The following is a 23,104-nucleotide window of genomic DNA, read 5'->3' as shown; positions in this document are numbered from 1 at the left end:
TAGATTTTTTTTGTGTGGTACTATATGTATGACGGTTTTTGTAAAGCTGTCTTGTTAGGAATCTGCCTGCTGCCAATTAAAGCAAGATGGCGCCAAAAGCTGGTCTTTAAAGCACCTCTGTTATGCCGATCACCTTTCAGCTTACCCCAAAAAAAAAAAGATTGCCTTTGGCGTAATGCCGTCCCCTAAAGGGTAACTGTCGAACTAAAAGCAGTACCTCTACACTGTCCATACCGGCATTAGCAAAACTATTATTGCTTAAAGTGCTGTCTTGCCACGGTATGTCCATGATGAGACCCAGACATCTTTGGTGAAAGCGTTCAAGAAGTCTTAGTTGCTTTCTGTTGAAGTTGGTAACCGTCTTGCTAAGGCAAGTATCGTCTGCGAAAGTGTGGCGGAATACAAATCGCTAAGTCTGCCTACAAAAAAAAATCAGTGTCTACGTCTGCCCTACGTGAGTGGGTACATCACAAGTGGCTGAGGAAACAATCAGTGTCTACGTCTGCCCTACGTGAGTGGGTACATGGCAAGTGGCTGAGGAAACAATCAGTGTCTACGTCTGCCCTACGTGAGTGGGTACATGGCAAGTGGCTGAGGAAACAATCAGTGTCTACGTCTGCCCTACGTGAGTGGGTACATGGCAAGTGGCTGAGGAAAAACGTTGGAGAAACCCAACGAAGCTGGAGAAGTTCGGCAGCCCATGGAGCAAATGATAACGTTACGGTGTAGAACGGGACATGTTACAGATGCAAATTTAGCTCGGTTACGTCCACACTTCGATGCCCTTTGTCGCTATGGAGTCACTTAAGCCTGTATGGAACTAAGAGTCACTTGACCTTTATGGAACTATGAGTCACTTGACATGTATGGGAGCTTTGAGTTACTTGACTTGTATGGGAGCCATCAGTCATTTGATCTGTGTGGAGCTATGAGTCACTTGATCTCTATGAGTCATTAGACCTGATGGGAGCTATGAGTCACTACACCTGATGGGAGCTAAGAGTCACTACACCTGATGGGAGCTATGAGTCACTACACCTGTTGGGAGCTATGAGTCACTACACCTGATGGGAGCTATGAGTCACTAAGCCAAACAGCACAGTTTTGTTTCATTATTTCGTGTTTTCTAGTACTATTTCTTTACCAAAAGTAGTTCAGCGCAACTTTTATGCATATATCAGCGCGCTATGGTCCAATCACTTTTATAGACCAGTTGGAGGGATTGGGACTCTGGGTGAATGTTTTTCTTTTATTTGCACTTAAAAAGTATACATTAAAAAAAACACAAGTTAAACTCAGGATGTTAGTTCAGTTAAATGTATTAATTGTCTAGACAATGAGAAAGTTACATGAGCTGACATTGGTACAGACAACTATCAACGCTTGAATAAAATGTTATATCTAAACTCAGGTCATACGGTAAGATTTGAAGAGTTAGATTTAGATGAGATTTGGATGAGAAAATTGATAGTTCATACATAAAATAAATCTCATAAATTATGATTTGTATCAGCATATTTATCAATAAACCAACTTTATAATGTCAAAGATTTTTTGGTCTAGCTTTACATTCATAATGAAAAAAAAGGTAACATATGGAAAAATTAGTCGATCCTTTTTCCCTTTAAAACTGTTTCCTAAGTTAAGTTTGAATGACGTGGTGTCAACATATCACCGTGAGAAGCATCCTTGATATGTCTCTTTAGCATCTTCAACGTTAAGTCCAGGACAGTAAAACGTCTAGGTTGGTAGTGTAAGGAATGTAACTAAACTTAATATAACCCAGCCTGAAACAAAGAGCCGTTATCATATGCATTTATATACATTAAAAGCTTGTATTAAAACAAGTGATCAGAAAACTAGAATAATATATTTATTTATTTGAGTCCCTTTCTTGAGCGTTTACTGTGAATAACAATATTGTCACGCGGCACAAATGTAAAAAAAAAAAGGGGGGGGGTATGGTTCCGTAATTTGTTATTGCTGGAAATAGTAATGGATATAAGTACTGCTGTGGCATTTTACGTCTCGTGAGACTTCCTGTGTGACTAAAGAAGCCAATCCCTGATACACAGCTGCAGTCACAGGCTGGACATCTGTAATCCCCAGGGGCCGTGGTACTTTCACAAGGCATAGGTGGGACCAAGACCAAGTTTATGTCTAAAGTCTAAAGTCTAAGTATAAGTCTAAAGTCTAAAGTCTAAAGTCCAAGTCTAAAGTCTAAAGTCTTAAGTCTAAGTCTAAAGTCTGAAGTCTAAGTATTATGCTCACCTTGAAACTCCTGAAGGTTACTCGCTTGGTTCCTTACTGAAACGGAACAAGAAATATCACGTTGAGGACATTCATTCGACATGAGCAAATAACCTAATGGTCATTCTATTTATGTCTAATAGTGCTTCATTATTGTAAGCAGTTCGCAAGGTATGGACAGTATAGAAGGACTTCTTTTGGTCCGACAGTTGCGCTGGGCAGGGCACGTATCCCGTATGGGAGACGAACGTTTGCCAAAGGCAGCCCTTTTTTTGGTGAGCTAAAAGGTGGTCGACGTAACAGAGGCGCTCCACGGAAACGCTTCAAAGACCAGCTTAGGCGTCAACTTTCCTTGGCTGACATAGAAGAGTGCACCTGGTTGCATGCGGCCTCAGAACGAGACAGCTGGAGGTCACTCACGAAGGCCGCGGGATACAGATTTGAGACCAAAAGAAAATCTGCTGCCGAGGACAAACGTAGACGACGAAAAGAAAATCTAAATCGACCGACAATGGTAATGCTTGCCCTGGATGTGGCAAAATATGTAGGTCACAGCTGGGACTGCGCAGCCACGGGAAATACTGCATTCCTCACTAATCTTCGGACTGGAAGACAAATTTCAAGACGTCAAGAACTTGGAACTAGTTTTTCAATACCCTCAGCTCGCCATTTAATGCAGACGACGATTCAGCTCCAGATGACATACCTCCAAGCAAATTATGAATTGAAAGCAAAGTTTCAGTCAGTTATTCCGCGGGAGTTTCATGGGTGCCAGAAACTGTATATCCACACTTTAAAAAAAACTTGTTGCTAAACTTTCACATTACATGGAACCACAATCATCCGTGAACAAGTGTTTTTTTGTTTTGTTTAATTTTTTGAAAATTATCAAGTGTTAAAACAGATTGTTGCTGATTGACTGTATTTCACAAGAAATAACTTGTAAGCTAGCTTCACGGTTCCGGAACATTATAAGCGAGAGTGGACAGTGACATATTTCATTTTAGTACTACTCTACATTTGTGGTGAAATGTTGTTATGTAAATACACAATAGCAAAATTTTACCAAATCGTTCGTAAAATTAGTTCAAGAAATTGGTAACTCTGTTGTAGTTCCTCAATTTGGAGTACAATATATATATAATATATATATATATATATATAATTTTTATTTATTTAATTATGCGGCCCTCCAGTCCCCAAATTTTTTAAATGCGGCTCTCAGTAGAAAAAGGTTGCCCATCCCTGATCTAGGAAGTTGGGTCTCCTAACGTGAATGTTAAATTTGTACTTACCAAAATCTAAAATGTTGGAATCGTCATCATAATTCTTAAAATTAACGATTCCGCCTCGGCAAGTATAATAATTGGAATCTGAGAATAAAACAAATCAATTAAAAGCTTTATTATTACAATCAAAACAATAAGCCAAAAAAAATAATGTAAAAAATTACACTCACAACATTACCACATTTAAAGGAACTTTTTGAACAAACGTGCCTAAGAAAAATCGAAAAAATCTTGGAAGACAACGGCCACCCGCTCCATCAGAACTACGTCAGGTCGTCGCGAAGTGGGCGACTGCTCGCAATCAAAACAAGAACGGAGCGGTACAAAAACTCGTTCGTACCTCACTCGGTCAGAATCACCGCCACTCATTGATCAGGGAACATAAAATGCACCACCTGTGTGTAGTCGCTGATGAACTCTTTATGTTGTCTGTTGTATTTATGTGTATTTTTCTGTTGTGTTGTCTTTATATGAGAAAAGAGTCCCTGTAATCCCAAAAAATTTCCGTAAGGATCAATAAAGCAGTCTTAGTCTTAAAAAACAGCTTATAGTCGGGAAAGAACCATCCAATTATTGACGTTATACTCAATACTGCAGGATTTATCTGATTTTTATACTTCATAAACCTAATTACTTACCAATTACCAATAAGCTAACTGCTTAATCTGTTGATGTATTCATGTATTGTTATCGACAATATATAATTGTGCAAAGATCCGACACAGGAAAAAGGAAAGAATAACGTTACTGGCTGAGTGTATCAATGAAAATATGTTTAGCTATTAACAAATTTTATTCTAATTCTGTGACAAATTATAGACAAATCGTGTATTAAAGCCTTCAGTAAAATAATTTAAAAAACAAAAACTTAAAAAAAAAACAGTATTTAAGATTATAAACTCTATTGCTAGTGTTCTTCCCTCAGTGGCGGACTCTCGTCGGCATGACTACATTACAAATAACTATGTTCGGATGGAAGCTGGTATGGACAGTATAGAAGCTCTAATTATCATTCGACAGCTTCGCTGGGCCGGGCACATATCCCGCATGGGAGACGACCGCATGCCAAAGTCGATTTTCTTTGGCGATCTTAAAGGAGGAAGGCGTAGCAGAAAGTAGCTGGCAGCAGATGACCTCTGAGAGAGACAGTTGATAGCTCTCACAGTTCGAAGTTCACTTCTGGTCCCATAAAAAATTAGTTAGCACCATCTATTCTAGTAACACTACAGCCCCTGGAGGGCCATCTCCTGCTTCATCACATCTCTCCATTCAGATCTTTCCTGCCCTTTTGGTCTCCATGCCCAAACTCTTAGCTGCTGTAGTTCCGCCTCAGCATCATCAAGCCATCGTATTCGTGGTCTGCCTTTGGGTTTTCAATTATACAATAATCAATACATTTTTCCCCTTTGTTCTCGAGATTACCTGCCCCTGCAAGGTTTGTTCTTTTAGATTTCCGTCACTATAGAGAGAGGGGAGGTCTTTGTATAATTGGTATTGTAACGAATTAACTAACGGCAAACAACAGAATGAGACAACATAAGTTCCGGAAGCTCAAAATTAGAACTAGTGAAATCTGCCCATGTCGAAATGTCACCAGAGAATGCTGGCCGTGTCCTTCAAAACAGCATTCTTTACCAAGAACCCCGAACACTGGCCCCAAAACTCCTCTATAGAAATAAAACTACATAGAGAGCTCCCTGATTTTAGAAACCACTACACAGTTCATCTCGTATATTGATCTAGTCATCTGTACGCTTTAACATAATAACGGCAATGGGAAAGAAGAAGAACGAACTAGCACTTACCATATACCTCTTCATTGAATGTCACTTCAGGTCCCATGACGAACGCTGCATTACCAAACCACAGGAACAGCCGCATGCCGTCCTTCAGCATCTCCGCTTTCAGCATGACCGTAAGGGTGTACGTCCCGGCGGCATAGACCCACTTACAATCGAAAAGTTTGCCTCTGTTCCTGGCCAATGTCCTGCTCAGTCGAGTCCTGCAAATCTTGGAGTTGAAACGAGATAAAAAAAATAATTTTAGAACAATAGGGTGAATGGTCGTGACAATAACAATAAGGACTAACTCTTGAGATTAAGACAAAGTCTTAAGACTAAGAGATTAAAACTAAGATAGGAGACTTAAGGCTAGGATTAAGAGTAAGACTAAGACAAAGATTAAGATTTGAAAATAAGTAAAAAGACTAAAAAAAATACTAACATTAAGATTAAAGACTAAACCTATTAAAGATTACGAATAGGACTAAATAGTAAAGATTAAGATTAAGACTCAAATTAAGATTATAACGAAAGACTAATATTATAAATAAATACTAAGATTAACGACTAAGAGTAAGATAAAGTCTAAGAGTAAGATAAAGACAAAGGATTAATACTAAGATTATGATTAAGATTAGTTTATTCATCCTTTTAAACAAATATGTTCTGATTACATGAACACTTATCGGTTGGGGATGTGTTTCAGAACAAATTCAGATGTCTGATCTTATTCCCCTCAATAAGTAACGCTAATATAGTCTGACATAGAAGAAACTATTCACATAGGTATTAGCCTTTTTTACTTTCCCATCAATAAGATATAGAATGGCCTAAAAAAACGCCAGGCAAAGTATAGAAAGATATACACATTTTCTACGTTGCCTATGTATATATGGAATGACTGGATTAGACAATGTGTCAAATTAATTTATTAATAATATAAATTCCTCAGAATAATAATTCTATTCGCCAGTAATCTAAATGATTTAATCCTGCTCTTTACATTGTGGAATTTGTTTAACTACAACCGTCTGAGTGCTTACTGCCTCCATTGCTACATTGTACTTGGTAAAAGGTTGCTACAGAAGATGTTTTATATTGTGTTGTACGAAAGGTGGAAGACAATATGTTTAATATGTAACCAAGGCAAATACGACAACTAAGAAGGAATCACTTGATTTATTTTGATTTAAAAGCTGATCCAAGTTTTTGTTGTGAGCATTGCGGACAAATTATCTTACTAATCAAGGTTTCAGTTCAATTCATATTATTGACACATATCACGCCACTGGGAAAAAAAAAGCGCTTATACCCGATTATAATAAACTCGTTTTGAAAGTGGGTGCAATACAGGTGACCAACTCAGTGGCAGCAATTTTACACACCAACAAAAACATGTTTAAAATAATTATGATAAGGTATTTTCTCATTTACATTCCTGCTATCAGTTTGATCTAATTGACTTTAAGTCTCATCAAGATACAAATAAAAAGAACATAAAATAACATTACCCAATGAAAACATTTTTGTTACCACTAAATACTATTGGAACAGTGTCTTCAAACATACGGAATAACTTGTTGGCAAGGCAACGCTTCATCTAAACTGTTGCGTAGCCCAGAAAACATCATTAACAAAAGCGGTATAAAAACTCGTCCGTTCCTTACTCAGTCAGATTATATCAACGCCACTCGTTGATCAGGAAACATGAAAAGCACCAAGATACCTGTGTGTAGTCGCTGAATGAACTCTTTATGTTGTGTCTGATCTATTTATGTGAATGTTTCTGTTGTGTTGTCTTTATATGAGAAAAGAGTCCTTGTAATCACAACAAATTTCCATAAGGATCAATAAAGCAGTCTTAGTCTTAGTCTAAGGTCGTTATAGACTAGCTTGTAATAGACATATTACCCTTGAGTCCACGGACCACCGTTGAGAACCACTGATCTACAAGACAGAGGCGCCCCTGCACAAACAAAGACCTTCTCTCTCTCTCTTTCTCTCTCTCACACACACACACACACACACCTCCCTCTCTCTCACGAGTGATCACTTATCTCACAGACTCCAGTAACAGCCGAGGCAGCTTTGAGAACGAGGAAATTCACATGCAAAATATACAAAATCCTTTAAAGAAAAAAAAAAGGAAAATGATATTGTTTCTGTAGCTGGAGAGACTATTGAAATTGTGCAAACCTTTAAATACCTTGGTACTATCCTAGACAATAAACTAAATTTTACTGCAAATACTGATTATATCAGCAAAAAAGGGCAGCAAAGATTACGACTACTAAGAAAACTGTCCTCGTTTAATGTTAGCGAAAAGGCCTTGGTTATGTTTTATCACGCTCACATCTGCAATATTTTCAGTTTCAATATCACTGCCTGGTATGGCAATCTAAGCATTAAAAATAAAAAATAAACTTAATAGAATCCTAAATGCTGCTGGCAAAATCATTGGCAAAAAACAAACCCCATTTGGGCAGTTGTTTGAGACAAACATCTATAAAAAAGCTAACAAGATCCTCGAAATAAAGAATCACCCTTTGTGTCAGGATTTTGTGATTTTACCATCACAAAAGAGATACAAGACACCGATAGCAAAGACAAACAGACACAAACACTCTTTAGTTCCCCTGGCAATCAAATCATTAAATAAGAACAATCTGGTATAAACTTTGTCACATTTAAATTATGAGTGAGTCTGGTGTGAATGTACACTTTGGTTTCTTATAGTTATAATGTTTTTTGTTTGGTGTAATGCATAAATTGTAAGACAAATTTCCTTACGGATAATAAAGATTATTATTATTATTATTATTATTATAATGTGTACGTTATTTCTCTTATTCGATATTGAACAAAAAAAAAGTTGCCAATAATTAATTGATTAATTGGTCAATTGTTTAAATTCATTAATGTTTTCATAAGTACAATACATAAATGATTGTTTCAAGCTGAAGGAGAACTAACGTGTACGATTATCTAATGGGACAAAACCCTAAATATTTAGTGATATCTGTTAATACTAAAGAATTAATTTCCCTACTAATTAATTGACTAGATGGTACATTTTTTTATTGAGGAATGTATTGTCTACAGTAGTCTACACCAATAAAGAATGGATCTCATTCACCAATCGTAAACAAACAACATTTAGCCACGTGGTGCTCTATCTCTTCTATATAATTTACGATCTCATGTTTAATTCATGATGGTTGTCACGTGACAGTTTTTTTCGTTGTTTTATCAATATGATCACGTGACTGAATGTTGTTTGTTTACGATTGGTGAATGAGGTCCATTGTGTAGAGTTTCAGCTTGATTCGAGATCGGGTGTGGGAGAAATAATGTGTACAAACTTTTTACCAGACAGAAAAAACTGAGTGGATACCATCGTTGTAAAAAAAAAAAAGTATATTGAAGTATAGTGAAAGAGAGAGAGAGAGACAGAGAAAGTAAGGGAGGAAGATCAAGAGAGGGAAGAGAGAATAAGAGTCCTCACCGATACTTGACCACCGCTATCTTTTCTGGACGACAGGCCAAAGTCGACGACGGCAGAGCAAGCGTGCACCAACCGGCCACTGATACGGGATTGAAAGAAGACCCTGTCCTCCGATAGGGCTCCATCCCGACAATTGGTCTCCAGTGTGTAGTCCCCCAGCACCAGGTGATCGGAGAACAAACCTTTGGTCACACTATAACAGGTTAGCTCTAGGTATGGGCGTAAAAAAAGAAAAAACAGAAACCAGTGTTTAAGAGGGGAGGGAGTACGTGTTATGGAGTGTGTACATGTGAAATCAAATATACATAGAAAGACAGACAGACAGACAGACAGACTGACTGACTGACTGATAGATAGATAGATAGATAGATAGATAGATAGATAGATAGATAGATAGATAGATAGATAGATAGATAGATACTTACTCTTATCCTCTTGAATACTTTTCACCATGATGGGCAGAACTTTGAACATGTGAAAGCAAATATAACAAAAGGTTATATAACATTATCACTAAGGGTCCGATAAATTGGAAAACATCACTAGATCATCACTAATGGCACCAGGAGCGTGGTGGCTAACTGATATAACGCTTGGCATCCAAATGCATGGATCTCGGGTTTGAATCGATTTGAAAACAATAGTTTCAGCTTTGGGATTTTTAGGACGCTATTGAATGCAGACAACTGGATACCTGAAATTAGTTTGGAAAAGTAAAGGCGTTGTCATTGTACTGGCCACATAACATCCTTGTTGACCGTCGGGCATAGAAATTGATGACATTTACATCTTCCGCCCTATATATTGCAAGGGGATTTATTTTTTTTACAAGCTCATATCAACTCACTCTGTCTGTTTCAAGTCTGTTTGTATGTCTGTTAAACATTTAAACAATTGATTTATCCCAAACCCATCCTCAAATCGAGTAGAAACTTTCCCCAATTATCTATTGTACGTAACAAATCATGAATCAATTTAAAAAATTAATAAATTATTCAATTAATTATCGGTAATTAATTATTTTGTTAGATTTCAAAAAAGGGAAATAATTTCTACAATATTGAGATATATAAATATAAATATAGAGTTATTCCCCTTTGACGAGCCTTTTTTTAGTGTATTTTTTTTTTAAATTGTACTTGTTTCTTTTCTAATGGCCAGACATATCAGAAAACATTACAAGACCATTACTGAGTGGAAGACATATTACAGCTTATCAGAAATGAATATATTTGGTTTGTATTTAAAGCGTTCAAAGAAGCAATCCACCCATGGCTTACCCAATGATAAGACCAGTTCGATCATTGTCTTCCCTGAAGAGGCATTAGCATTGTCGTGGTCTGAGGTGATACCAGGAATCGAAAGCAGTGAGGCGTCGCTAATTAAACCAAAAAAAAAAAAAACACTACATTTTTTATGTAGTTTAATATGTGTTAAAAAGCATGAACATTAATAAAGGAAGGTTAAAATAACAATTAAATAATGGATATTTATGAAAGATCCAAAGTGCAACACCTATATAATTAACATGCGAGATTACAGAATTAAAGGGAAATTCCCATGGTTTTTAATTTTTTTTTATTGATATATGTTTTTATTTCAATAACATTTACAAATTCTATATTATGAATTTTATTTTATATTCAATAATAACTTAGTATATTTTTTTTCTGAACTAATGTTTCTGCGCATTTAAAACGGTCAGATTTTCACCGGGTTTCTATGTGATGTCACACAAATCTATTAATTTAATCTATTGACAGAAAAAAAACATAAAGTTAACGTCTTGCAAAGGAAATAGATCTAGGTTTATTGCAGTTAGATCTAGGGATCTTGTAAAGTAAAGAAAAAAATACGTGCTTAAAATAGATTACACGCTTGATTAACAATGGCAATGTTTATTCTCTCGCCTGACCACTCAGCACACAACAAACACTATCTCTTGGTTGTCTTGTCATGGCCGACTACACGTAGCCTAGGCTAGTTTTACACTGACCAGTTTGTTAGAATCAGTCAGACATACCTACTAAACAAAACCAAGCTAAGCTACCAAGGAAAGGGCTTACTCTTCCACCCTCTACTCTAGCCACACAAAAAACTCTTATCTTATATTATACAGACGTTACTTCAAAAAAGAAGTTGATTACGTCCTACGAGTCATGCATTTAGTCATGCATGTTAAACAATTACCTATACTCCGCCAAGTCACTGGATTTCCTGGCTGGCTCAGGCAACCCATTCCATGCTCTAATAGCACTAGGGAAGATGGAACGTTTGTACAGATTGAGATTTGTCCTAGCATATGGAACGAGGAATGTGCCTTTATCTTTGTGTCTTTCAGAGTATTTTATTAGATTTCGTTTTTGCATTTCAATATTATGGTTCAGTGTTTTATGTATAATTACTTCTTTACTTTTATTTTTAAGTCTTCTATCCTGAATAATACAATAAAATAACATACAATAAAATGTAAACATTAAATCCACGTGACGTGGCTTCTGTCCACATTTGTAGGCCTATATCCTAAAAATAGATAAACAAAGGAATGTAATTTAGTCATTGATTAACATGCATGACTAGACTGACACATAAAATGCGTAAGACGTACTTATCTTTGTTTTTTTTTAAGAAGCAAAACATTCATCTCTCATCTTATCTTATAAAATACAGACGTTACTTCAAAAATGAAAATGATTACGTCCTAGGCGTCATGCATCTAGTCATGCATGTTAACCAATGACTTAAACTCTGCAAAGTCACTGGTTTTCCTGGCTGGCTCAGGCAACCCATTTTTAGTTTTTGTTTTACATGTTTCGGATGTTCCTTCAGAGTTGAAGATAAGTTTACTTCCTTGTCCAAACCTCCCGCAGGACGACGGGGGATGGGAGTGTGCAGGATTTGAACCCTCGACCATCGATAAATCCGAACGACAGTCAGCGCTCAAACCGCACGACCAGGCAGCCATTCCATGCTCTAATAGCACTAAGGAAGAAGGAGCATTTGTACAAATATTCCGTAGAGTGGAGATTATATGGAACAATGCTTAACATTCTCCTTATGATACTTGATAGTTTATGACTTTATGATGTCTTTCTGAGTATTTTACTAGGTTTTTGTTTTTTTGTATTTGAATTGTATTTTAAGGTACTTGCCTGTACGTATATGTATTAAATTCTGTACTTATAATCCTGCAATTCAACGCATTCTTATACGACTATAGATAAAGTCAAAGTCTAGATCTAGATGTGGGAACATTGCAAACATTTTGATGTACTATTTCATGTTTTGTTTTTAAAAACACAGATCTGTGGCGCACCAAAATAAACCCGGATTGCATCAGTACAGAACAGTGCTTGTTATTTTAGTCTTGTTTTAAAATTGACCTCACGTGCATTGAAGCAAAACATACATACTTAGACAAGCATCATCGTTAGGGGCACAGGCATAGTTAGGGTGGGGGAGGGAGGGGGGAACTTTGAAAATCTCCCCCGGGCCCCCACTAGAGAGGTTTTTTTTTACATTAAATATTAAATATTACGCAAGATGCAGGGGCCCCCAATGAGGTCAAGCCCCCGGGCCCCTAAATGATGGCAAATTCCTGGCTACGCCACTGGTTAGGGGCATTGGTCAGGGCTGGCCTTATGTATAAGCAAACTAGGTAGCCGCACAGGGCCTCAAATTGGTGAGGACCTCGCAATGGGAAAACAAAAGCGAAACTTGGATCAAATCTCAATCGTATCAGAACTCTGACTCGTCTACTAGACTAGCTCTAAGTCTCTACTACAATTAAGATGCCCCACGGAACGTTACGAGAATTTCGCTCTATGAATTTATTTTATTTGTTGATTTAGATATAGATCTAGGAAGGTTTTAATTCATTGCGTAATTTATTTTTCGGACTTTTTATTCTTTCTCTTTCATTGAGGGCCATCAATTCCCTTCTTCGCCTAGGGCTTCTAATGACCTAAGGACGGCCCTGCAAGCTGTCTCCATAGAAATCGGTCTCCAGCAATGTCTGCAGTCTCTGCCCAGCTGGCGTCTGCCGTCCTCCATGAAGGGGCGGCGTCAAGCTGTAAAAGGGCGTCCCTGTTTCCGTGTTCCTCGTATCGGCCTTCATGTTATTGCTTTTGGGCGCGTGATTCATTTTGACGGAGGACATGTCCCGCAAACCCTCAAAGCGACGCTCTGTCACAACATCATTTAGTGGTCGAGAGAACGCTTATGTGGCTCAAGAGTAGTGGCTGAGATGAATTTTAACATTCACAGTGTTATGGGATCACAAACAAAGATCCAAAACTTAGGCAAACATTAATAAGAGACGAATTTAAAAATTTTCTAATGTCCACCTTGCCGGCCCTCTGTCACGAAATTATTTCATGTGGTCCTACCATCATATTTATAATGAAGGAATGGATTTATTTTTTTGTTAATGTTACATAAATCTTTGTAAGTGCAATATATTCTTGTCTTACCATTCAGAAGAAAATTAATAGTTTGTTGTCAATAGTCAAAGGGAATGAACTCAAAAATTATAACTAGAATTGATAAAGTATGGATTATGTACCTTTTTTATTTTTATCTGCTAAATTCTTGAACATAGTAGACGCTCTAGTCCAGCGGTTCTCAACCTTTTAAGCTCGACGACCCCCTTTTAACAATGTCACTCTTCGGCGACCCCCATCTATACAGCAATAGAAGAATAGACAAAAACAATCCATATTTTTGATGGTCTTAGGCGACCCCTGGCAAATCGTCAATCGACCCCTAAGGGGGTCGCGACCCACAGATCGAGAACCCCTGCTCTAGTCCGAACCAGTCCTGAGAACACGAAAGATTTCGAAGGGAGATAAGTCATCGTCTTTAAGAGTGAGAAAATAATTAAATCTAGAGGCCAGACGCAATTTTTCTTTCAGAATTTTTGTTTTAATCGATTTTATTTTTAAAAAGTTTAAAGCAGCGAAACTTTTAATTGTGACCGGAAAAAGTAAAAAAAAAAAAAAATTAAAAATTTTAAATGTGTGATTATTGTAAAATCGAGTTGTCTATCCTTGGAATTTCAATTACATTTAGTATGTATAATTTATTTTTTTTTAAACAGATCAAAATTTACGCAGTTGCCTATGGTAGTGTATATAAAGGGTCTGGGCCTTTTTCATATATTATGACCTTCGCAATGATCTAATGAGCCTTCAGTTTTGAAAAGATTCGTCAAACGTTAAGAATTATACTTTAAAATACTTTAAATAATAGATTAGTACAAGTTTATTGTTGTTTTTTTTTAAATGCTTCATTAAAGAAATACTAATATCAATTCTTCATGTCAAAGATCCTGCTGTCAGGGTGTTACAAGGTTGTTTGTCGTCACCGAGAAGTCTATTTCATAAAGCGCTGGTTGTCACAAATGGCTGTGAGCCCACAACCGTTTGTGTGTGTGTAGCAGAACAACCGTAACCCACTACGGGCCTAGCTAAGGAATGTTAACCTAGCTGACCCTTAGTTAATGTGTAAAGTTTTAAGTTGATTTCTGTTATTTGTATTTTAGATCTATTGTCATTATTTATGTTTTAATATATTTTAATTAGATTTGTTTATTATTGGAAGGGGGAAATAAGTAGTTTTTTTGTGCTTTAATGTTTATTTTGTTGTCACGGGACCAGAGTACCTAGGCTACCACGAGGGCGGGGTGATCTGGGAAATCTGGGGAAAGGGGCAGTGGTCATCACTGGTCAGATACTGATGATGCATGTAGACGTAACCACTGAGGATGCGTCACTGATGATGCAAGGGGACGTAACCACTGTGCTGCGGTGTAGTCCACGTGGGAGGGTTCTTTTTGCTCTGAAAAGGAGGGAGTTAGTTGGCGTGGGTCTTGTAGAGCGGAATGTTGTATTTCCCGCTCCTGCTAGTTTCCTAATCTGGTACGAGAAAACTATAGCAGAAGGACTTCATGATTAGAGACATAGTCATTAGAGATCTGAGTTTAGTTTTAGTAGTTGATGTACCTGTATATAACGTTTCATTTGGAAGTTTATTTGTTGTGTGTAAAATAAAGTTACAGGTTAAAGTTATAGCCTCTAACTACATTCCGTGTTGAGTTGCATATCTCAGTTATATATATGTTAGTTATAACACCAAAATCGCGACAAGGCTAAAGCCACCAAAGTTCCAGCGTCAACAGTCGGGCCTCCAGAATCACCCTAGACAACGACCAGTTGCAGGAGGCGCCAGCACACTGCTAGCGTCTTGTGACACTGGTTGCCTTGTGTAAGTGTGTGTGTGTTTGTGTTTCATGTGCGAATGTTGTTCGTGAGTGCCACTATATGCAAAACTACTGCTAACTTACTTTTCACCAACTAATGTCACGTACCCTTTAGAGTTGGGTGGACTCATTTTTTCACCGGTATTCGAATCCGAAACCCATCGTTCTTAACCTAAGTGCTCTACCACTAGACCACCACGCCAATCCACTAAAGAACTTCAATACAGTGTTTCTGGTAAGTATATGAGTCATCCATCGTAAGCGTTTAAGACTGGGACCGCCTAGACCACTGTCACTGAAAACTGTCAAAAGAAAAGACGCAAAATGGGCAGAAGATAACTCCGAATGTTTTTAGAGCAAGCAGGACTAGTCCTCCTGTAGTGCTTTGACCAGAAACTGGGCCGTCCGGCGAAATGCCTTGTAGCTACGATACAAGTCGAGTGACCTTCCAGATACTTCCCTCTTTCAACTCTAGTTACAAAGCTTATATCATAGAATCATATCATAGAATGGAATCGGGGAAAGATAACAGAGAATTAGATTGGAAAATAGAATCTCTGAAGGAAATTGAATGATGTAATATCATACAAAGTTGGTATATATAAGCTTTGTAGTAATGTCTAATTCTTTTAAAAATAATTTTAAAAACTTTTCTCGCTCGTGACAGTAATAATTATCGCTTTTATATAGCGCTACTTTCATGCTTATAGCATACTCAGAGCGCTATGGTCCAATCTCATTTGTGGACCAGTTGGGGGGGGGGGGGATGGGGGTATCAGGAGTAGGTGCTGCCAGAGTCGGGTGTCGAACCTCGAGCCCTCTTCATAGGTAGCCAAGACAAGCCAAGTTTAGGCTCTAGACCACGATTCCTAATGTAAATATATGATTATTTTTTTTACAAAGCTTCTACCAACTCTGCCCGTCTGTCTGTCTGTCTGGCCAAAATTTTGTACTCGTTATTTCTCCCACACCCAATCTCGGATAAAGTTGAAATTTTGCACAATTATTTCTTGTACCTGAAAAAACAAAAAATCAATTAAAAATAAACAAATAACCAACTAGTAATTTATCTGTCATACAAATATTTTCCCTGCACACGACCGTGCAGTCAACAAGTTGGGATTCTGTTCTGCGGATTAAGGGCGGTCGATCGTCCAATAGAAATCTGTTAAAATATACAACAGAGAGTCTAAGCTAAATGGATTACATATCTAGATACCACACCTACAAGTCGATAACATGTGTGTGTGTTACTGTGTGTGAGTTTTCAAACAAGTTAATACAAATCAAAGAAGAAAAAACATCTGCAGTAGATTATCGTGTAAGTCGTCGTGGCCGAGTGGTTAAGGCGTTGGACTTGAAATCCAATGGGATTTTCCCGCGTAGGTTCGAATCCTGCCGGCGACGATTTTTTTTTCAAATTTTTAAAGATGTATATCATTATTAGAGCGATCCCTAGCAGTAAAGCACCAAGTTTATGGAACATGTTACACCTCTAAACTGTTACATAACTTTATAAAGGGAGAGAAGCCTACATAATATATTTTATTTCGTTGTATATGTTTATATTTGTTTTTTGAGACGGAGTTTCATTAATCACGAACGAAATACAGAGGTCAAGCAAGTAACTTTAAAAAAAAATATTTTAATTAATTTTTCGAAATCAAATAAGAACATAAAACTAAAATGTTATATAACCTTGGTTAGGCCAGTAATAGAATATGCATCCACTGTTTGGTACCCCTCAACTCGAGAAAACATTAAGAAACTGGAACAGACACAAAATAGAGCAGTGAGATTCATAACAAACGAATATTCACAGATGACTAGAGTAACACCTAAAAATTACTAAATTTAGAAAGCCTTCAGGAGAGAAGGCTCATAAGTAAAGTAGCAATTATACATAAAACACTGAACCATAATCTTCAAATACAAAACAAAATCGTATATATTGCTTAGAGAAACACAAATATAAAGGCCCTCTCGCTAGGGGGCGCCACACGCAGATGGGCGAAAAGAAAAATATATGACTGTGTGAAAATTTTCAATTTTTACAAATTATTTTACTTATTGCTAGACTTAATTTGTCTTATATATTATCCATATCATTATTTTAATTCTATAAGGGACTTACACTCGCGTTAAATCTGATGTATTGTATTTTAGAAAAAATGTATTTAAAAAATTCAGAAACACCACAGAGTATCAGAGTTCTTTTTAGCTCCTAAAACATTAGAGTATTTTGTAGAAGTAAAATTATTGTCATACAATTTAAGGCTATTTTTTATTATATTATCATTAAATAATTTTATTTATAAGTCTACACTTCTATGTGATGTTCATGAAAAAAAGGTGAGGGGGGGCGCCAAGAACCTTGCATGGGGGCACGTTTTGCTCACTACGCCTCTGCATGGATGCTGGCGGCTTCAGAACGAGACAGCTGGAGATCACTTACAAAGGCCGCGAAATACATATCTGAGACCAACAGGAAATCCACTGCCGAGAACAGACGCAGACGGCGAAATTAGAATCGAAATCGACCACCGGAGGATAATGATTCTGTATGTGCGGGATGCGGCAAAATATGTAGGTGAAGCTGGGGCCGCGTAACCACTCGTTAATCTTCGGACTCGTGGACACGCCTTATATATTTCTACACTAACTTGTGCAGTGTATCACTTGGCATATCACATAAAACAGGAAATATTTTACAACAATAAAATTGCTCGCCATAGATGTAAAATGATCAGGTTTACAGTGTCGTATCTTTCCAAATTATTTAGTAAAATTAGTATCACTTTGATCACAAAGTCGAGATGTACCCCTGTTAGATACTCCGTCATCTGTTTAGTTTTCATAAACATAAATAGATGTCGAATAAACAACTATAATTCATTCGAGTAGCATTTTCATCTTTGATATGGATTATTTTTTCGTGTAATAATTAATATAAGTGGATTCATTAATTATAAAGTTTATATTGACTCACTCCGTCCGTCTGTCTGTCTGTCTGGTACAAATTGTGTACACGTTATTTCTCCCACTTCCCATTCTCGGATCAAGTTAAAAACTTTGCATGATAAGTCATTGTTCTAAACAAAATATAAATTAATCAATTAATTTACCATCAAGTCAATCAAATAGAGGTAATTAGTTAATTTTTTATATGGAGAAGGGACATAAATCGTGCAGTATTGAGAGATATGGTTGTAAATGTGGAGCTCTTCCTCTTAGATAGCTTTTTTTCTTAAAGTATTCGTTATATTTTGCTTGATCTGTCTCCATGTCTCTCATCAGACAAAACATTCACTCTATCATGACTCGTAAGAGAATACAGATTTTCTAGGATACGATACTGACAGTCTTTTATAGTGTGCTCGATGATAGAATATGTTACTTAGACCAATATAAAGGTAGCACTGGGCAAGGATCAGAAAGAAAAGTTTGCTACAGGTAAGCAATACTACTTATAGTAAGAATATGTTATGGATTGGAGAATGCGTGAGGGAGACATAGCGTTAATATTTTATTTAAGCGGGCTAAACCCAACAAATTTAGCTATATTTGTGAATACTGACGGATTAGTTTCCCTAGTTAATATAAAAAAAAATAATCAATTGTAATTAATTGACTAGTTTTATTAAATCATGTCTTGTCTATGCCAATGAATAGTTGTATACACTTACACAAATTGGGTGTGAGAGAAAAAACGTGTACAATCTTTTTACCAGACAGAGTGAGTTGATATAAGCTTTGTAAATACTAAATACACGTTACTTGAAAAAAGAAGATGATTAAGTCCTACGAATGGATAAACCTATTTAACATGGCATTTCCTGTTCCCAGAGTCCATTATTTTATGAGTTACCTTCCCGTCTATTTTATAGTGCTACTTAATACCTCAAAACAAATGAGATGTAGAAATCTCTTGTCACATTCAAGGAATTTAAACTATTTAAAATAGTTGCAAAAACAAAAACGTCGCCGGCAGGATTCGAACCTACGCGGGAAAATCCCATTGGATTTCAAGTCCAACGCCTTAACCACTCGGCCACGACGACCTGTCTATGTGATGCGAATCGGGCAACTCAACCAAGCAGAAGTGGCGACTTAACAATTAGATTCCCCATTTAACCTGCCTTTTTTATGGAAAAAGGACAGACTACATTTAAATGTTTAAAAATATATATATATAGAATAGAAGTGAGCACACGTTTTTGTGTTTGCAATATCACATGTATCAGCCTCGATATGAACTCAACCTTAGCTTGTGGGGATTATCGAACGTTATGTTGTAGGATTAAAGCGTACGTCATTGAGATTATGAGAATTATAATCGCTATAGATGTGAGCCTCCATAGCTCAGTGGTCAGAGCACTGGTCTTGTAAACCAGGGGTCGTGAGTTCAATCCTCACTGGAGGCTATAAATCTTTTGCTTTAAAAACATTTCTTTTTTGTTTATTTTCCTATAATTTTGTTTTGTTCAAATCTTTGTAATCTGATTGTTAGTGGGAGGGTTCGAGGCCAGTTTTTAAATTTTTAATAAATTAGCAATGAGTTGGATAAGTCAAGGTCGTCAAAGTTCATGAATTGTTGACCTTCACTTAGTTAACCGTGAAAGAAGATCGAAAGGTCCAAAATAATTACAATAATAATAACATCATCTTTATAATCCTTGATCAAATTCGGCATACAAATTGTTCAGTAGTTGGCCTCCTTCAGTGGTAGGACGACTATGGTTCATCTCTGTAGGACGACTATGGTTCATCTCTGTAGGACGATTATGGTTCATCTCTGTAGGACGATTATGGTTCATCTCTGTAGGACGACTATGGTTCATCTCTGTAGGACGACTATGGTTCATCTCTGTAGGACGATTATGGTTCATCTCTGTAGGACGATTATGGTTCATCTCTGTAGGACGGCTATGGTTCATCTTTTTAGAAAGACTATGGTTCATCTCTGTAGGACGGCTATGTTTCATCTGGAGCATTTTTTCATGTGACTGTGGAGCCCTATTTTGGAGAGAGACACCCGTCCAAATTGTTCATTAGGCCTACACATAACAATACGTTGTAAGAGCACATACAAAGTACATGACAACACACACGATATTCGCTTATACTAGAGTTTCTCTGAAGCTTTGCGTTTGAACTTTACACCAGAAATATGGATTGTATTCAGTTGGTTAATTTACTAAAAGAAAATATAAATAAAACTAAGTGAAATAAATAGCAAAGATTTAAACGGCAGCCCCTTTTTAGCAGCCCCCAAAAGGGGAAAAGACGCTATTAGTTTTGTGTGAAATGTTTGTCCGTCTGTCCGTCCGTCCCGTTTAGATCTCGTAAACTAGAAAATATAGTGAAAATCCGATATCATAATATTTTAGACCATTCAAAGTTCTGATGCAACGGCTACTTTTTTCTTTTCAAAAATTTTAAATCACTTTAGCAAGCAGTTTTTTCATAAAAAATACACCACTTTTACAACTATTCACTATTAATAGTAACAGATGTTGGAGGCTCTTTAGTAGGCGAGGTGACTATTTACCATATTTTCACACATTTATGCATATGGTTTTAGACTTTTTGTTAAAAAATTATTTGTTTTTACATTTTTACATTTGTATTGCTACGTTATGTAAGTTCTATCCTACTAATGACTACATTTGCTCAAAAATAATGTTTACTCTTTTTTAAAGAGAAAAATATCTATTTAGTATGCATATACGTTGGACATAATTTAAAACAACAATTAATAAGTTGTTTTCATATTATCGCGTGATCTGCAATGTCGTAACACTGCCATATAACACTTAACTAAACAAATTTTTTTTTTTTACGAAATCTTATTTTGTTTTTATTTTCTTCTTTTTTTGAGGATTTGAATAAGAGATTGACCTTTTACAAAACAATTAGATCAATTAGATATTCATTATAAGATATCAGTTAGGCTAGTTTCACATTTAACTTCACATTCACTTTCACCTATCCTTTGGTCTGCTGGATCCCTGGGGCATGACACAAGATCTGTCAACCTTCTTTCTCCATTCTACTCAGTCATTTGTCTTTGATAGAATTTCATTCTAATGTTCTTTCTGAAAATATTGATAACTGCCTTTTTGCCTGCCTGGGTGGACCCCTTCGGGGGATGATTTTGAGTTTGTGTTTCCACACAAACTGTCTTTGTAACCTTGTTATATATAGACCTTTGCTTCATTTAGGAATTTCGATTAGTTTTGACTTTTGCTTAATTTGGCGGGACACACACTCAAGGTCAAAGAAAAGTCATTGAAGCAAACAGCAGAGGACGTAAAACAAGGAAAAGAGAAAAAAAAATGACTTTTTAAAAAACAAAGCTTATCTAAAAGAAAGAACAGATAATTACTGCAATTTATCTGAAAAAGGCAGAGTTAAGCTTTTTTTCTGCCATTTAAAACTAAATTAATTACTTAGCACTAAATGATTAACCAGGAAGCGCGGTGGCTTAGCGCTTAAGCGCTTGGCTACTTAACAGGGGGTCCCGGGTTCGAATCCTGGTGAAGACTGGGATTTTTAATTTCGGGATCTTTGGGCGCCTCTGAGTCCACCCAGCTCTAATGGGTACATGACATTTTTGGGGGAAGAGTAAAGGCGGATGGTCGTTGTGCTGGCCACATGACACCCTCGTTAACCGTAGGCCACAGAATCAGAAGACCTTTTCATCATCTGCCCTTTAGACCGCAAGGTCTGAAAGGGGAACTTTATTTTTTTTCTTTTTAAATGATTAACCAATTGTTTAATTTAAGGATTGATTCATGCACTGTCATCGACTTTAATTATGCAAAATTTTAACTTGAGAAGAAACTTGTGAAAACATAATAAGAAAATACAATCCTTATTTACATCCACATCTCTCATTAAGTAGCAGTTATTTCCCTTCTTTCGAGATCAAACTATAATTAAATTCCGATAATTAATTAACTTATTGGTTAATTTTTTTTTTATTGATATATGTCATGTCTGGTCAGGTGCAATGAATAATTGTGCAAAGTTTCAACTTGATCCGAGAATGGGAAATGGGAGAAAAAAATATGTTCACATTTTTACCATACTGACAGACAGACAGACAGAGTAAGTTTATATAAGTTTTGTTAAAAAAAACAACAACCTTTAGGAGACCCGCTGCGTACAACGACGTAGACTGCATTAGAAGTGGAAAACTATGCTATCCGGAACTGGGTTTGAGTGGTCATGTGAAGGTGCACTGATCCTTAATCTTCTGACTGAAAGACATTGCCGTTTAATTAATATCACTGTCTAGCTAAACAAAGTGGACGGAAGACATTTTGTCTATTTAGCTTTTCTTTACCACAGTTGGACATCTAAGTGTAAAGAATAGGTCCAACGAAGATATACACAACACGTTAAAACGGCTATAATAATTTGTCGCTGCAAACAAATATGAACGAAGATTTTATCTTATCTTATCTTATCTTATCTTTTAAGTTTCAGACTTTCCTTCCAAAACAAAATACTGACATATGTCTATTTAATCATGCATGAGATTGAATACTTAAACTCTACTAAGTCTTAGGTTTTCCTGGCTGATTCAGGCACCCCGTAGCATGTTCTAATAACACTAGGAAGAAAATAAGCCAGATTACAAAGAGAGTGTATTTGAGCCACAACAACCAGTAATGGGTCCACCTTAGCGAGCTCGTTCTTTGATAAGAAATGCGATACCCTTTTCAGGAAACTTTTTTTCGAAAGATTTTCGCCTGTAACGCATCACTTCATAAAATAGGTCTTACTTAATTCCGGAAGGCACATATCTTTTGGACTTAGGCGTAGCGTCTTTCACGAAGTGTGAGTACTTTGATAAGGGCGCCTCCGAGGCGAGTAGTATAAAGGGTGAGTAAAGAACAGATAATTTAATAGTCACCTGAGCAGGTAAGCTATATTTTTTTGTTAGTATTTGTGTGGGCGACCTTGACACGCTGACCTTACCTGTGACTCCAAGCTACCGGTAGCGTGAAGC

General features: G+C 36.8%; 1 protein-coding gene and 3 non-coding genes across 5 annotated transcripts; 2 read left to right on the top strand and 2 right to left on the bottom strand.

Moving 5' to 3' along the window:
- Window positions 1-1,301: 1,301 nt before the first annotated feature.
- Window positions 1,302-12,148, bottom strand: LOC106079876 (uncharacterized). 2 transcript variants are annotated; one of them, XM_056005115.1, is made up of 8 exons: window positions 11,978-12,147; window positions 10,106-10,203; window positions 9,251-9,289; window positions 8,826-9,034; window positions 5,345-5,549; window positions 3,546-3,623; window positions 2,272-2,307; window positions 1,302-1,787 (listed from the first exon to the last, which is right to left on the bottom strand). In XM_056005115.1, the coding sequence occupies exons 2-8, from the start codon at window positions 10,128-10,130 to the stop codon at window positions 1,741-1,743; spliced, it is 639 nt and encodes a 212-aa protein (XP_055861090.1). In that variant the 5' UTR covers window positions 10,131-10,203; window positions 11,978-12,147; the 3' UTR covers window positions 1,302-1,740. The 2 variants fall into 2 exon arrangements, with proteins under 2 accessions (XP_055861090.1, XP_055861091.1); XM_056005116.1 differs by lacking the exon at window positions 1,302-1,787 and having other exon boundaries at window positions 2,271-2,307; window positions 5,352-5,549; window positions 11,978-12,148.
- Window positions 12,149-16,409: 4,261 nt separating this feature from the next.
- Trnas-uga (transfer RNA serine (anticodon UGA)) lies at window positions 16,410-16,491 on the top strand. The gene has a single exon. It is a non-coding gene; the product is annotated as a tRNA-Ser (tRNA).
- A 2,572-nt stretch (window positions 16,492-19,063) lies between these two features.
- Trnas-uga (transfer RNA serine (anticodon UGA)) lies at window positions 19,064-19,145 on the bottom strand. The gene has a single exon. It is a non-coding gene; the product is annotated as a tRNA-Ser (tRNA).
- Window positions 19,146-19,435: 290 nt separating this feature from the next.
- Window positions 19,436-19,508, top strand: Trnat-ugu (transfer RNA threonine (anticodon UGU)). The gene has a single exon. It is a non-coding gene; the product is annotated as a tRNA-Thr (tRNA).
- Window positions 19,509-23,104: the final 3,596 nt, after the last annotated feature.

Source organism: Biomphalaria glabrata, chromosome 12 (genome assembly GCF_947242115.1).
Source record: "Biomphalaria glabrata chromosome 12, xgBioGlab47.1, whole genome shotgun sequence".
Lineage (NCBI taxonomy): Eukaryota > Metazoa > Mollusca > Gastropoda > Planorbidae > Biomphalaria > Biomphalaria glabrata.
The sequence above is the reverse complement of the archived record's forward strand: the minus strand, read 5'-3'. Positions and strand labels throughout refer to the sequence as shown.